Here is a 13,757-nt window from a genome sequence, read left to right on the forward strand (position 1 = left end):
GCTGAGCAGGAGCACAGATCATGATCGGATCCATTCCAGTTTAAAAGCAGGAAAATTCCATGAATTTTCTGCACATCTAAACACATATGGTCAGGCTCCTGGCTCCACTGAAGGGAGTTCAACAGTGAGTAAAGCCACATACTGAGACAGCTCTCCTCAGTGATCCCACAGCGCTGTCACCTGCCCCGAAAAACCTAAGGTGTGTGTTCGTAAAGGCAACACGACGGACTGAACCATGGTGACTGACTCAGCCCAAGAGCAACAACAGCTCAGGAAGGAAACCGAGGTGCTGGTCGATACGAAACATCAGTAAAAACACTACAAACCAGACATGGACACTGAAGGGTGAACTGAGCATTTTATTCTGGTGTGTGTGTGTGTGTGTGTGTGTGTGTGTGTGTGTGTGTGTGTGTGTGTGTGTGTGTGCTGCTGGAGTTGCTTCAGAGTCCAGAGTGGGTTCAGCTGAAAGAGAAGAAGAAGCAGGAGAACATCAGCTGAAGAGGACGTGGAGCTAACGGAGTGCAGAGTGTCAGCAGGAGGCCAGTTCACTCCACTGAGTGAGGCGTCATGGAGCTCAGCTCACACCGAAGTCTTTACTACAACAACCAGAGGCGGAGCAGGCGGCGGAGCAGGAGGCGGAGCAGGAGGCGGAGCAGGAGGCGGAGCAGGCGGAGGAGCAGGAGGCGGAGCAGGCGGAGGAGCAGGAGGCGGAGCAGGCGGCGGAGCAGGAGGCGGAGCAGGCGGAGGAGCAGGAGGCGGAGCAGGAGGCGGAGCAGGAGGCGGAGCAGGCGGAGGAGCAGGAGGCGGAGCAGGCGGAGGAGCAGGAGGCGGAGCAGGCGGCGGAGCAGGAGGCGGAGCAGGAGGCGGAGCAGGAGGCGGAGCAGGCGGCGGAGCAGGAGGCGGAGCAGGCGGAGGAGCAGGAGGCGGAGGAGGAGGCGGAGCAGGAGGCGGAGCAGGCGGCGGAGCAGGAGGCGGAGCAGGAGGCGGAGCAGGCGGCGGAGCAGGAGGCGGAGCAGGCGGAGGAGCAGGAGGCGGAGCAGGCGGCGGAGCAGGAGGCGGAGCAGGCGGAGGAGCAGGAGGCGGAGCAGGCGGCGGAGCAGGAGGCGGAGGAGCAGGCGGAGGAGCAGGCGGAGGAAGGAGTTCAGCGGGTTAAACTCACATGGACGTCATGTCATTCAGAGCGTGGTCCAGCTCCTCACTGATGGCTTTGTACTTCAGCTTCTGAGCATAGAGCTCATCTAGAGGACACACACACACACACACACACGCACACACAAGGTGTGATAAGACAGACACTGGAACATGACGGTCAGGATGTAACCAGCTGGTGTGTTTGAATGGTCAGAACTTTGGACCAGCTTCACACTAAAAGAAAAACTCAGTGTTAAAAAAAAAAAAAAAAAATACAGATTATTCAGAATTTCAGCTGTGTGATCAGTTTAAAATCCCTTTCCAGGGTCAGATTCACCGTCTGCATTAAACGAGAGCGTTCACAGTGATTTGGAAGAAGGGAGGAATCGGGTCTGTACCTTCCAGATCGTCGATGGTCTTCTCCAGTTTGGCCACAGATCTCTCTGCAAACTCAGCGCGAGTCTCAGCCTGACGTGAAAAAACAAGACAAGGTGTAAAAAACATGAAAGCATCTCTTCATTCACGGAGCTCTGGAAGCAGGGCTGAGTGGAGCCACGCCTCTTCTGCTGTAGTCAGTACAGATCCAGACTGACTCTGTACTGACTCTTGATTCTCTTTTTTTGGAAATTAACAATTGAGTTTCTTTGATTTCTAGTTTTTGGAATTTTCGATGCTTGGAATGTGTATCGTTTTTCCTCTGGGTGTGGTCGGTGAAGCATTGGTGGATTTACTCATTGGAATTTTCAATCATTATTTCATTTGAACTCCCCCTATTTTTCTAGTCTTTCTCTTCCGTTTGATCTTCCCTTTGCCCAGTGGAGTAACGCTCCCCTCTGACAGACGATCTGGATCATTTCTGGACATTGAGTTTGGTTTTATTCGTCATCCTGGAATTTATTTTCCTTTTATCATTTCACTCTGTTGGTTGTCATCGTTTCTGTTTTTCTCCAGTTCTATTCCTTCCTTCGGACCTTTTCAGACTTGACCTCTCACTTCTCAGTTCCTTCATCTCTCATTCTTGTCCAGCTGTGTTCTTCTCCGTTCATCATGTTTCAGTATTCTGCTTTCATGAGTTAGAAGATGCTCTCTGACTTCAGAGGGACTGATGTCTTGAGTTTATCCAGGCATCAAGAAATGCATGTATTGATCAGTATTGATCAGTATAAATCAGCATTGATCAGTATTGATCAGTGTAGATCAGTATAAATCAGTATTGATCAGTATAGATCAGTATAAATCAGTATTGATCAGTACAGATTCAATAGTGATCAGCATAGATCAGTATAAATTAGTATTGATCAGTATAGATCAGTATAGATCAGTATAGATCAGTTTAGATCAGTATAAATCAGTACAGATTCAGTATTGGTCAGCATAGATCAGCATTGATCAGTATAGATCAGTATTGATCAGTATAGATCAGTATAGATCAGTATAGATCAGTCTAGATTAGCATTGATCAGTATAGATCAGTATAAATCAGCATTGATCAGTATTGATCAGTATAGATCAGTATTGATCAGTATAGATTAGCATTGATCAGTATAGATCAGTACAGATTCAGTATTGATTGGTATAGATCAGTCTAGATTAGCATTGATCAGTATAGATCAGTATAGATCAGCATTGATCAGTATAGATCATGATAGATTAGCATTGATCAGTATTGATCAGTATAGATCAATACTGATCAGTATAGATCAGTATAGATTAGCATTGATCAGTACAGATTCAGTATTGATTGGTATAGATCAGTATTGATCAGTATAGATTAGCATTGATCAGTATTGATTAGCATTGATAAGTATAGATCAGTATAGATCAGTATAGATCAGTATTGATCAGTGTAGATCAGTATTGATCAGTAGAGATCAGTACAGATTCAGTATTGATCAGTATAGATCAATATTGATCATCTTGCCTGTGTCTCTGAAGCTTTAGTAAAGTTCATCATCATGCAGTTAAAGTATTGGATTCCTGACTTTCACTGTTCTTAAAGGATTTAAAGGAACCAATGTGGATTGAAATGGAGCGATTCCTGCAGGTCGCTCCAGCTGGGATGGATTCCACAGTTAAATGGTCTCAGTGAAGTTTTCCTCCATGGAGAGACATGAAACACATCGGGCTCACACCACTGTGTTGGAAGGAAACAGTGAAAAGCCACAGCCTGTCAGACACTGATCAGCTGACATGATGGAAAAGCTTTTAACCGGTCCGCTCTGATACCGGAACCTTCGCCTGGAGCACAGAATCAATCCAGCGCACCAAATCTCTACAGCTGGGTCAGGGTGAAAGATTCGCTCCAGGAGGGAAACCAGAGAGGCTACTGCCGCCGAGCAGCCTGACCTCCCTCCACAGTACACGCTTCAGCTCAGAGGACCAGCCAGGACGCTGCCAAACCAACAGGAGTCAATAATCAATGCTCAGTTACAGATGAGCGGATGATCGACTTGAACGATTCAGAGAAGACTTGAACCCCAAAGACGAAGGAGCCAAATCCAAGAGATCATTCAATGAAACGGGGAAATAAATCCAGTCACTGTTCAGAGTTCAGTGTTCATGACACCAAGTAATGTTCAGAGGAAGAAAGATTCATCACTGGAGCAAACATCAAGACTTTTACAGACAAACATAAAAAAACCAGAACAAACTGACTGAATTTCTGCACTTTGCCACAGTTACTGGATGAAAGAGCTTCAGAGCTGAGATGACAGATCGAACAGTTGAAGAAACACCAGAATCGAACCATTAAACTACAGTCAAAATGGGAAAAAGACCGAAATGATTCAAACAGGTCAAACCGGGTGGATCCTGGGAGAGCGCCGGTCCTCTGACTCACCTCCTTCAGTTTGTCCGTCAGGATCTTGATCTCCTCCTCGTACTTGTCCTCTTTCTGGGAGTACTGTGGAGAGGCGAGGCAGCGGTCAGGAGCGGCGGGGGGCGGCGGGGGGCGGCGGGGGGCGGCGGTCCCCCCGTTCTCCGCTCAGGACACCAGGGGGCGGCGTTCCCCCCGTTCTCCGCTCAGCAGAACCGTCCTACCTTCTCGGCCTGGGCCTCCAGGGACTTCAGGTTGTTGGTGACGTTCTTCAGCTCGTCCTCCAGCTCGGCACATTTCCTGAGAGAGGGGCACAGCGCACCCTGCAGGTGACCTCCAGGTGACCTTTCCTCAACTTTTAAATGTTTAAATACAGAATGATAGCTTTATTGTGTGAGTGTGTGTGTGTGTGTGTGTGTGTGTGAGTGTGTGTGTGTGTGTGTGTGTGTGTGTGTGTGTGTGTGTGTGTGTGTGTGCGCGCTGCAGACACTCACGCCTCGGCCAGCTCCGCCCTCTCCTCCGTGCGCTCCAGCTCTCCTTCTACGATCACCAGTTTCCGGGCCACCTGCAGGACAGCCGAGTCAGGTCCACCTGCAGACCCCCCTCAGAGCCCCCAGACCCCCTTGGCCCCCCGGCCCCCCCCCCCCCCCCCCCCCTGCTCACCTCCTCGTACTTGCGGTCGGCCTCCTCTGCGATGTGCTTGGCCTCCTTCAGCTGGATCTCCTGCAGCTCCATCTTCTCCTCGTCCTTCAGGGCGCGGTTCTCGATCACCTTCATCCCCCTGCAGACACACAGCCGCTCTGACCGCCGTCGGCCTCACGGCGGCGTCCGGCCGCCCCGGCACGTCCGCTCGCTCACCTCTCGCTCTCGTCCGCCGCCTTCTCCGCCTCCTCCAGCTTCTGCAGGGCGGTGGCCAGCCTCTCCTGGGCCCGGTCCAGCTCCTCCTCCACCAGCTGGATGCGCCTGTTCAGGGACGCCACCTCCGCCTCGGCCTGCCACGGGAGAGCGCAGGAGAGTGAACACACACACACACACACACACACACACACACACACACACACACATTCACAGCGTGGAGCCGGTGTTTTGGAATAACTGGTTTCTCTGTTAATTGGCGACTGGGTTTCTTTCACGTCTCTTGCTGCTGATGATTGAAACCAGACAGAAAGCTGTTGGACCTTTAATGAGTCTGATTGAAACACTGACACTACGAGCAGCAGCAGCAGGAAGTGCTAAAGGAAGTCGGTCACCAGTTAACAAGGAAGCCAGTTAATCTGAAACACCGCTTTATTGGAGGCTTTAGCAATGGATCACACACGTAGCAGCATTTTGAAGCTCTTCTCTGGGGACAACGTGAAAGGTAAGCCACAATGAAATGTGTGTCAGAAAAACATAAAGAAATTAAAGCACCAGATGAAAACTCAGAACCGACAGTAACAGAGTCAGATGTCAGGAAGTAACAGTCTGACTCCTCACCGATGAGGCCGATGTCTCTAATAGAGTCACATTTGTTTTGGTAAACGGCTGAACTGTGAACTTGCGGTGCCTCATTTAAACACATATATCTTTAGAATTTTAAAAACTGTCCTAATAACCTGAGCAGGGACAGTTCTGGAGTGTTGGAGGGATCCCAGATCCCCAGGCTGAACATGAAGACTCAGATGATGGAAGCAGAACGTGTGAGAAGATGCTGGGAGACTGAACAATCAAACTGATGTAATCAACCAACAGTGGGATAGTTTTGGCAGATTTATAGTGGAGAGAGGAAGCTGGAATGTTTAAATACAATACTGATTTGATGAAAATGTGCTGCATCCATGCCTGAGCTGAACCCGGATCATGGGCTGCCCGTCGTATAGAGGTATGAGTGTAGATAGATAGAAATATGTTTAATCACCTGCTGACCTGAACATTCTCTTTTTGTTCTTTTTCTTTTTCTCTTTTTCCCTTCAAAACCCTGTTTTTGTGTTTTAGTTCTGTTCAATTGTTATTTGAAATATGAAAACAGAAACCTGAATTCTGTTTAGATACACTGAACTTTACGAACTAAACACAACTACCAATAACAACAACTTCAAAATAAACCACAAAAACAAAATGTTGGAATCTTGAAAATCCCATCTACACTCCCATGATGCATTGCAGCTACACCGTTTTCGACATTAAACCAGTTTACTAGTTGTTATACTTTGAGTTTACTGTGTTCTTAGTTTAATGAATGACTGGGTTATTTTTAAACTTCCAGTGTGTCAAACTCTGCTGTGTTCGATCTGAGGTCCGGACTGAACCACACCTGTTCCAGTCCTGGATGTGAAGATCCTCCATGTGTAGGTAACTGTAACGCCGTCTGACTGACATTATTTCAACTAAAGGGTGAAGCAGGTGATTCCGTGCACAGAACAGCAGTCCCTCATGAAAGGAACAGGAACTGGATCAAAGTTGAAAGTTCTTCAGCACAAGCGTAAGTTTCGGTCTTTTCTGGATACTTTCCAGTCTAAGGCTTCACTACACTCTTCTGAATAGTATGGTATGGAATAAGTTCACTTCAGTTTTCTGCTGGGGGATTCTCAGGTAATGGCCCAGTTGTCTTGTGGTGAGGCAGAAGGTGGAGAACAGACCAGAACCTGGTCCAGGTCCAGCTGCTCTTTGATGACAGCTGAGCTTCTATAAGCAGATAAATTCTTCAGCTGTGACTCAGGATCGACTCTGGCGGACAGTAGAGGAGGATCTGCCCCCTCCTGCAGTCAGCCGGTCTGGAGGACCGAAGACTTTCTACTGACACTGATCAATGACCCCGTCAGGAGGTCTGGGAGGAAGACTGCATCGGTTAGGGGACGCTGTCTGGAGACTGTCCTCACTCTGAAGACTGGATCCAAACAAAGAGAGCTGTGGGGGGGGGGGGGTGGGGGAGGGGGGGTGATGTGGCCTGGAAGGAATGAGAGATGCACCCAAAATGGACCTGGACCATTGTTAGGATCACAGAGTCTGACATCATGGCCCAAAGGGGCTCAGAATCTCCCCGACAGCTGCAGGGGACCACAAGGACCACGTGGGCCAGAACCCCCATCAGCTCCGGCAGAGCTGCTCGCATCGGAAGAGTTAGAATGAGAATAACATTGTTATCCTTCCAGCCAGGGCCGGCCCGGGCTTCAGAGTCGCCCTAGGCGAGCCCGAGACAAGCGCCCCTTAGGAGCGTGTTTTTCGAGCGGTCCCGACATTTGTTGAGCGGGGGGGGGGGGGGGGGGGGGGGAGGCTGAGGAGCGATGCCGAACAATACCGATCAGTGCCGGGCAGGGCCGAGGACGAGGAGCGCAGTGCGTCGGACCGCTGCACAGCGGGGCACACGGAACACAGAGCGTCGTGGCGCCCCTTGTACGACCGCGGCGCCCCCCTCGGGACGTGGCGCCCTAGGCGGCCGTCTAGTTCGCCGATGCCTAGAGCCGGCCCTGCTTCCAGCTTAATGGAGGTTAGCCACCTAGCTTACCTGTTGTTAGCCAACGAGTTCATCTGTTGCTAGCCTTCTAACTTGAATGAGGTTAGGCATCTAGATTACATCAGGTTAGCCACCTAGCATACCTATTATTCGCCACCTTATTACCTGTTGTTAGCCTTCTAGCTTAATTGAGGTTAGCCACCTAGCTTACCTGTGGTTAGCCTTCTCGCTGATGTGAGGTAAGCCACCTCATTTACCTGTTGTTAGCCACCTAGCTTACGTGAGGTTAGCCACCTTATTACCTGTTGTTAGCCTTCTAGCTTATTTGAGGTTAGCCACCTAGCTTAGCTATTATTTGCCACCTAGCTTACCTGTTGTTAGCCACCAAGTTTAGTTGTTGTTAGCCTTCTTTCTTTTAAACTTACGTTTTTATTGAAAAATTTTACAAGAGAAATATATACACCTATCGAATCAACCTCGTCACAGTGTCTACAAAACACACCGGCAAACAAAAACAGTTGTTAGCCTTCTAGCTTAATTGAGGTTAGCCAGCTAGCTTACCTGTGTTTAGTCATCTAGATTACCTGTTGTTAGCCACCTAGCTTACCTGTGGTTAAAAGAATAACATTTTTGTTTCGTCCGGATGCGACGAAGCGATCAACCGCCGATCGGTGCGATCGATTGGACTCACGTCTGCGGCCTTCTTGTCCGCCACCTCCAGCTTCTCCTGGGCATCCTTCAGGGCCTCGGAGTACTTGTCCAGCTCATCCTCCGTCCCCTTCAGCTTCTTCTGCATCTGCAGGAGCTCGTCTTCATGCTGGGGGGGTCAGAGTGTCTCCATCAAAACACTGAACGTCATCAAACGTACCGATCGGTTCTGATCGGTTCTGATCGGTTCTGATCAGTACCTGATTCCGGACCGGAAACAATCACTGGGTGTGAACTGATCAACTCCAACTGTCAGAGTTTAGCAGGAGCGTTAGCAGGTCGTCAGTCTGAAGGTGTTAATGAGTCCAGTGTTTGTCGGGGTGACCTTTGATCCCGTTGTCATGGAGGGGGGGGGGGGGGGGGGGGGGGGGGAAGCCATGTTGATCGGTTCTCCTCAGAGGCTCCGACGGGGAAAACAGCTGGCTAATCTTGGCGGATTGAGAGAGCGCCTGCTTGGGAGGCTAAATCCAGCCTCCCGGGGGTTCGGGGGGTCGGGGGTCAGCTGTCCTCTCATTGGCTGAGTTCCACTCAAGGATTAAAGGTGTGTGCACTCAAGCAGATCAGCTTCACTTCAGGTTCAGGTTCAGAATAATCCAGTGGAGTAAAACCACATCTGGAGGAACCCGACCAGGAGAATGTTAGCATTAGAACATCTGAGGAGAACTTCAGCAGCTTTGAAAAGTCAGGTTTCTCTATCTCATTTCTTTTTTTCATTGAACTGATTGAAATTTCACAAAAACTGAAAGCGTTGAAGTTTTGAGGAAAAATAGGTTCAGTTTCAGAACTTCTAATATGAAATACAATGAAAAGTCAAGATCACTCAAATGCTAATGCTGCTAATGATACTACTGCTACTAATACTGCTAATGTTGCTAATGCTTCTAATTTTACTAATGCTGCTAATGCTACTAATGCTACTAATGCTGGACGAAAGCAGGATTACGACTGCAACAACACACCATCAGTAGGGCAAAGCTAACCTGTCTCACGACGGTCTGATCCCAGCTCACGTTCCCTGTTAGTGGAGAACAATCCAACGCTTGGTGAATTCTGCTTCACAATGAGAGGAAGAGCCGACATCCAAGGATCAAAAAGTGACGCTGCTATGAACACTTGGCCGCCACGAGCCAGTTTCTACTTATGCTCCCAATGCTGCTAATTCTTCTAATGTCACTAATACTGCTAATGCTACTAATGCTCCTAATGTTGCTAATGCTGCTAATGCTACTAATGCTCCTGATGCTCCTAATGCGCCTAATGTTGCTAATGTTGCTAATGCTCCTGATGCTCCTAATGCTCCTAATGCTCCTAATGCTGCTAATGTTGCTAATGCTGCTAATGCTCCTGATGCTCCTAATGTGTCTAATGCTACTAATGCTCCTAATGTTGCTAATGTTGCTAATGCTGCTAATGCTCCTGATGCTCCTAATGCTCCTAATGCTGCTAATGTTGCTAATGCTGCTAATGCTGCTAATGCTCCTGATGCTCCTAATGTGTCTAATGCTGCTAATGCTTCTAATGTTGCTAATGCTGCTAATGCTCCCGATGCTCCTAATGTGTCTAATGCTACTAATGCTCCTAATGTTGCTAATGCTGCTAATGCTGCTAATGCTCCTGATGCTCCTAATGTGTCTAATGCTACTAATGCTCCTAATGTTGCTAATGCTGCTAATGCTCCCGATGCTCCTAATGTGTCTAATGCTACTAATGCTCCTAATGTTGCTAATGCTGCTAATGCTACTAATGCTCCTAATGCTGCTAATGTTGCTAATGCTGCTAATGCTCCTGATGCTCCTAATGTGTCTAATGCTACTAATGCTCCTAATGTTGCTAATGCTGCTAATGCTACTAATGCTCCTAATGCTCCTAATACTGCTAATGTTGCTAATGCTGCTAATGCTCCTGATGCTCCTAATGTGTCTAATGCTACTAATGCTCCTAATGTTGCTAATGCTGCTAATGCTCCTGATGCTCCTAATGCTCCTAATGCTGCTAATGTTGCTAATGCTGCTAATGCTGCTAATGCTCCTGATGCTCCTAATGTGTCTAATGCTACTAATGCTCCTAATGTTGCTAATGCTGCTAATGCTGCTAATGCTGCTAATGCTCCTGATGCTCCTAATGCTCCTAATGCTGCTAATGTTGCTAATGCTGCTAATGCTCCTGATGCTCCTAATGTGTCTAATGCTACTAATGCTCCTAATGCTGCTAATGTTGCTAATGCTGCTAATGCGCCTGATGCTCCTTATGCTCCTAATGCTGCTAATGCAGCTAATGCTCCTAATGCTGCTAATGCTATAATGCTACTAATTCTGGTAATGCTGCTAATGATGCTAATGGAGCTCAGTTTCTGTGTTTATTTCACTATTTTTTAAAGATAAAAATTCTTCAAAATTGAAAAATTAAGTCAACCCTCATTGAGTCCATGATGTCACAGTTATTCCTATTGAAGAAAACAAATCAGTGTTTTGTGCCGGTTTTGGTCCATAGGCCTGATGTTGGACATCAGGGAACCTGAAGCTCTGAAAACCGCAAACCCAACAGCTCCCAGAAACCACAGACTTGAAGAGTGCTGAACAGGAAGTCCTGATAATCTGTGGCAGATTAGGATTATTCTCAGAGAAACAGCAATGGAAACGTCTAGAGTTGCCAACTGTTCCTTGAAAAACGGAATCGTTCCGTATTTGGATGTAAAAGTGTGCGTTCCGTATTGAGCTGAAAAGGAACGCACTTTGTTCCGTATTTTTGTGAGAGTCAAAACGTGAGCAACGGAACTTGCGCTTTTTTTTGAAAACTTACAGTAAATTGTTCGCGGCTCTCTGAGGTTCTGTGACTAATGAGCTGACAAACAGGGCTCGACAACACAGAATCACTCTTATCTCATTGGTCAAAAAAAGACCGTTCCTAGTAGGCTTCAGCAGCTCATTGGCCAATAGTCATTTTGGTCACAGAGCGCACGGGAAGAAGTAAAGCAAAACATTAAAGCAGTGCAGCACGGCTTCCAGAGACATGGAAGTTTGTGCCGTTTACATGTTGGATATATTGTGTTTAGTTCATTGATGTGTGTCTGCTGCTGAAGACTGGTGTGTGTTTTCAGTGTAGAAACAGCACCTTGTTGGGTTTTTTGTTCAGAAGGTTTTTCAGTTTTGATTTTGCACTTTTTTAGTTGAAAATAAAAAAAAAGGAACACGCTAAAATCCAGAAGAGACAGCAGCTGTTTGATGTTATTTTGCACATTTAGCAATAAGTATAATATACGATGCAATATATAACTATACAGTATGATATATAATATGTACAATATGTTTTAGTGGAGTGAATGGATACAGCAGAGTGAATGGATGATAAAGTGTCGCTGAATTTCTTAAGGGGGGGTGCAGGATATTATAATGTCCAGGATTATTGCTCATATTCTACACAGTAGAACTGTCCAGTCTGACAGCGGTGGGGATGAGAGGCCTGTGGTAGCTCCTTCCTGCTCTGAGGGTCTCAGTCTCCTCTGAAGGAGCTGCTGAGCTGCTCTACCGTCCGGTGCAGTGGCTGAGAGCTGCTGTCCATCATGATGATACTGGAATGATAACTGTCTCACTGTAGGCCTCAAATACAAACTGATCAAGCTGATCATGAGTTATTACAGTCTTGCTACTGTAGGTGTGATGCAGTAGCCTAATGTGTTTTTATAGTGTTATGGCAAATTCTAGACAAAGCATTCATGGTTCCCCACACATCTGAGTGTGTGAGCTACGGTTGTTTACAAAAATACCTCTGCGAGCACTACAAGTGAGAAAAAGCATGCATACATGAGAAATTTCCATTACAATAGTCTGTAGTAGGTATAACTGTGGCAAAATGCTGTTAGATATGTGTTTTTCACCCCCAAAAAAACAGTTTTTTTCAGCTGCCCGCGAGAGACGTCACTTATTTCAATCTCTGGGAGTTGGCAACCCTAGAAACGTCCCTCCTTCCAGTTCCAGGCATGGAGCCAGAAACCTTGGAGGAAAGTTCTCCAGATGAGCAGGTTCTCATCCTGAACCCAGTCCTGCAGACTGGAGTCCAGCCAGGACAGAACAGGGTAGCCAGGGGACAGCTCGCTGGTCCTCCTGACCCCCCTGCCCCCCCTTGCCCCTGTCCAGATGTTTGAACAGCTCCATGTCGTACACCTCTGGACCGCCCCCCCCCCCCCACCTGCTTGCTGCACTCCTCCTCCGCCCCTCCTTGCCCCCCCCTCACCTGCTTGCTGCGCTCCTCCTTGCCCCCCCTTGCCCCCCCCTCCTTGCCCCCCCTCACCTGCTTGCTGCGCTCCTCCTTGCCCCCCCCTCCTTGCCCCCCCCCCGCCCTGCTTGCTGCGCTCCTCCGCCCCCTCCTTGCCCCCCCCTCACCTGCTTGCTGCGCTCCTCCCTTGCCCCCCCCTCCTTGCCCCCCCCTCCTTGCCCCCCTCACCTGCTTGCTGCGCTCCTCCGCCCCCTCCTTGCCCCCCCCTCACCTGCTTGCTGCACTCCTCCTTGCCCCCCCTCCTTGCCCCCCCCCTTGCCCCCCCCTCCTTGCCCCCCCCTCACCTGCTTGCTGCGCTCCTCCGCCCCCTCCTTGTCCCCCCCCTCACCTGCTTGCTGCGCTCCTCCTTGCCCCCCCCCTCCTTGCCCCCCCCTCACCTGCTTGCTGCGCTCCTCCTTGCCCCCCCCCCTCCTTGCCCCCCCCTCACCTGCTTGCTGCGCTCCTCCTTGCCCCCCCCCCCTTGCCCCCCCCCTCACCTGCTTGCTGCGCTCCTCCTTGCCCCCCCCGCTCCTCCTTGCCCCCCCCCTCCTTGCCCCCCCCTCACCTGCTTGCTGCGCTCCTCCTTGCCCCCACCCCCCCTGCCCCCCCCCCTCACCTGCTTGCTGCGCTCCTCCTTGCCCCCCCCCACCTCCTTGCCCCCCCCTCACCTGCTTGCTGCGCTCCTCCGCCCCCTTCTTGTCGGCCTCGGCCTGCTCCGCCTGGTCCAGGGCGTTCTCCCTTGTCCAGCTTCAGCATCAGCATCTTCTTCTTGATGGCCTCCATGGCGGCTGAGCTCGGGGGGGTCGGAAGAGTCGCTGAGGGAGAGACGGCGGAGACTCCTGGCTCTGTCGGGGACGGGGACGGGGACGGGGCCTTTATATGCCCGGCCCCTCCCCCTGTGAGCCCCCCCGGCTCCACCCCGGGCCCTGCTGCTGCTGCTGCTGCTGCTCTCGGATGACGCTCTGCGGCTCGGCTCCTCTCTGAGCTGCAGCATCACTGCATAAAGAACCGGCCCTCAACACCCTCTCACCTCGCTGATGGATTTCCTCATGAAATGACGGAAACTGTCCAAAATGTTCATCCTCAAACCTGCACAAAGTTCTAATGAGGCCAAAACAGCAGAAGCCCCGCCCGCTGAGGTCAAACACAGAGCGGAGAACCCTGGAGATGGGTCCTCAGGTCTGAGGTGGAGGTGGATCAGGAGGAGCTCTGGAGGAACTACTGGATTCATTACAGGAGAACAGGAACACGCCGTCTGGAGGAAGATCAGGGCGGCAGGGAACCTGAGAGTATTGATTATTCCAAATAATGAGGCCGACACGCGTCACACAGCTCGTCATTTTATTGCTTCACTCAGTAATGTTAGAGTCAGACCCCAGTGGAGCCTCTGCTGGCTCCCTGGTTCCTCAGGTTCTGGCT

At 49.7% G+C, this 13,757-nt stretch overlaps 1 protein-coding gene across 1 annotated transcript; it reads right to left on the reverse strand.

Annotated features, from left to right (window-relative positions):
• Positions 1-391: 391 nt before the first annotated feature.
• On the reverse strand, positions 392-13,121 carry tpm3 (tropomyosin 3). The gene is given in 11 exon segments (XM_030121061.1): positions 392-462; positions 1,160-1,238; positions 1,530-1,599; positions 3,971-4,033; positions 4,171-4,246; positions 4,441-4,511; positions 4,610-4,727; positions 4,805-4,938; positions 8,071-8,196; positions 13,007-13,075; positions 13,077-13,121. Coding segments are annotated over 11 exon segments (855 nt in total). The 3' UTR covers positions 392-458.
• Between the last annotated feature and the right edge of the window lie 636 nt (positions 13,122-13,757).

Source organism: Salarias fasciatus, chromosome 22 (assembly GCF_902148845.1).
Source record: "Salarias fasciatus chromosome 22, fSalaFa1.1, whole genome shotgun sequence".
Taxonomy (NCBI): domain Eukaryota; kingdom Metazoa; phylum Chordata; class Actinopteri; order Blenniiformes; family Blenniidae; genus Salarias; species Salarias fasciatus.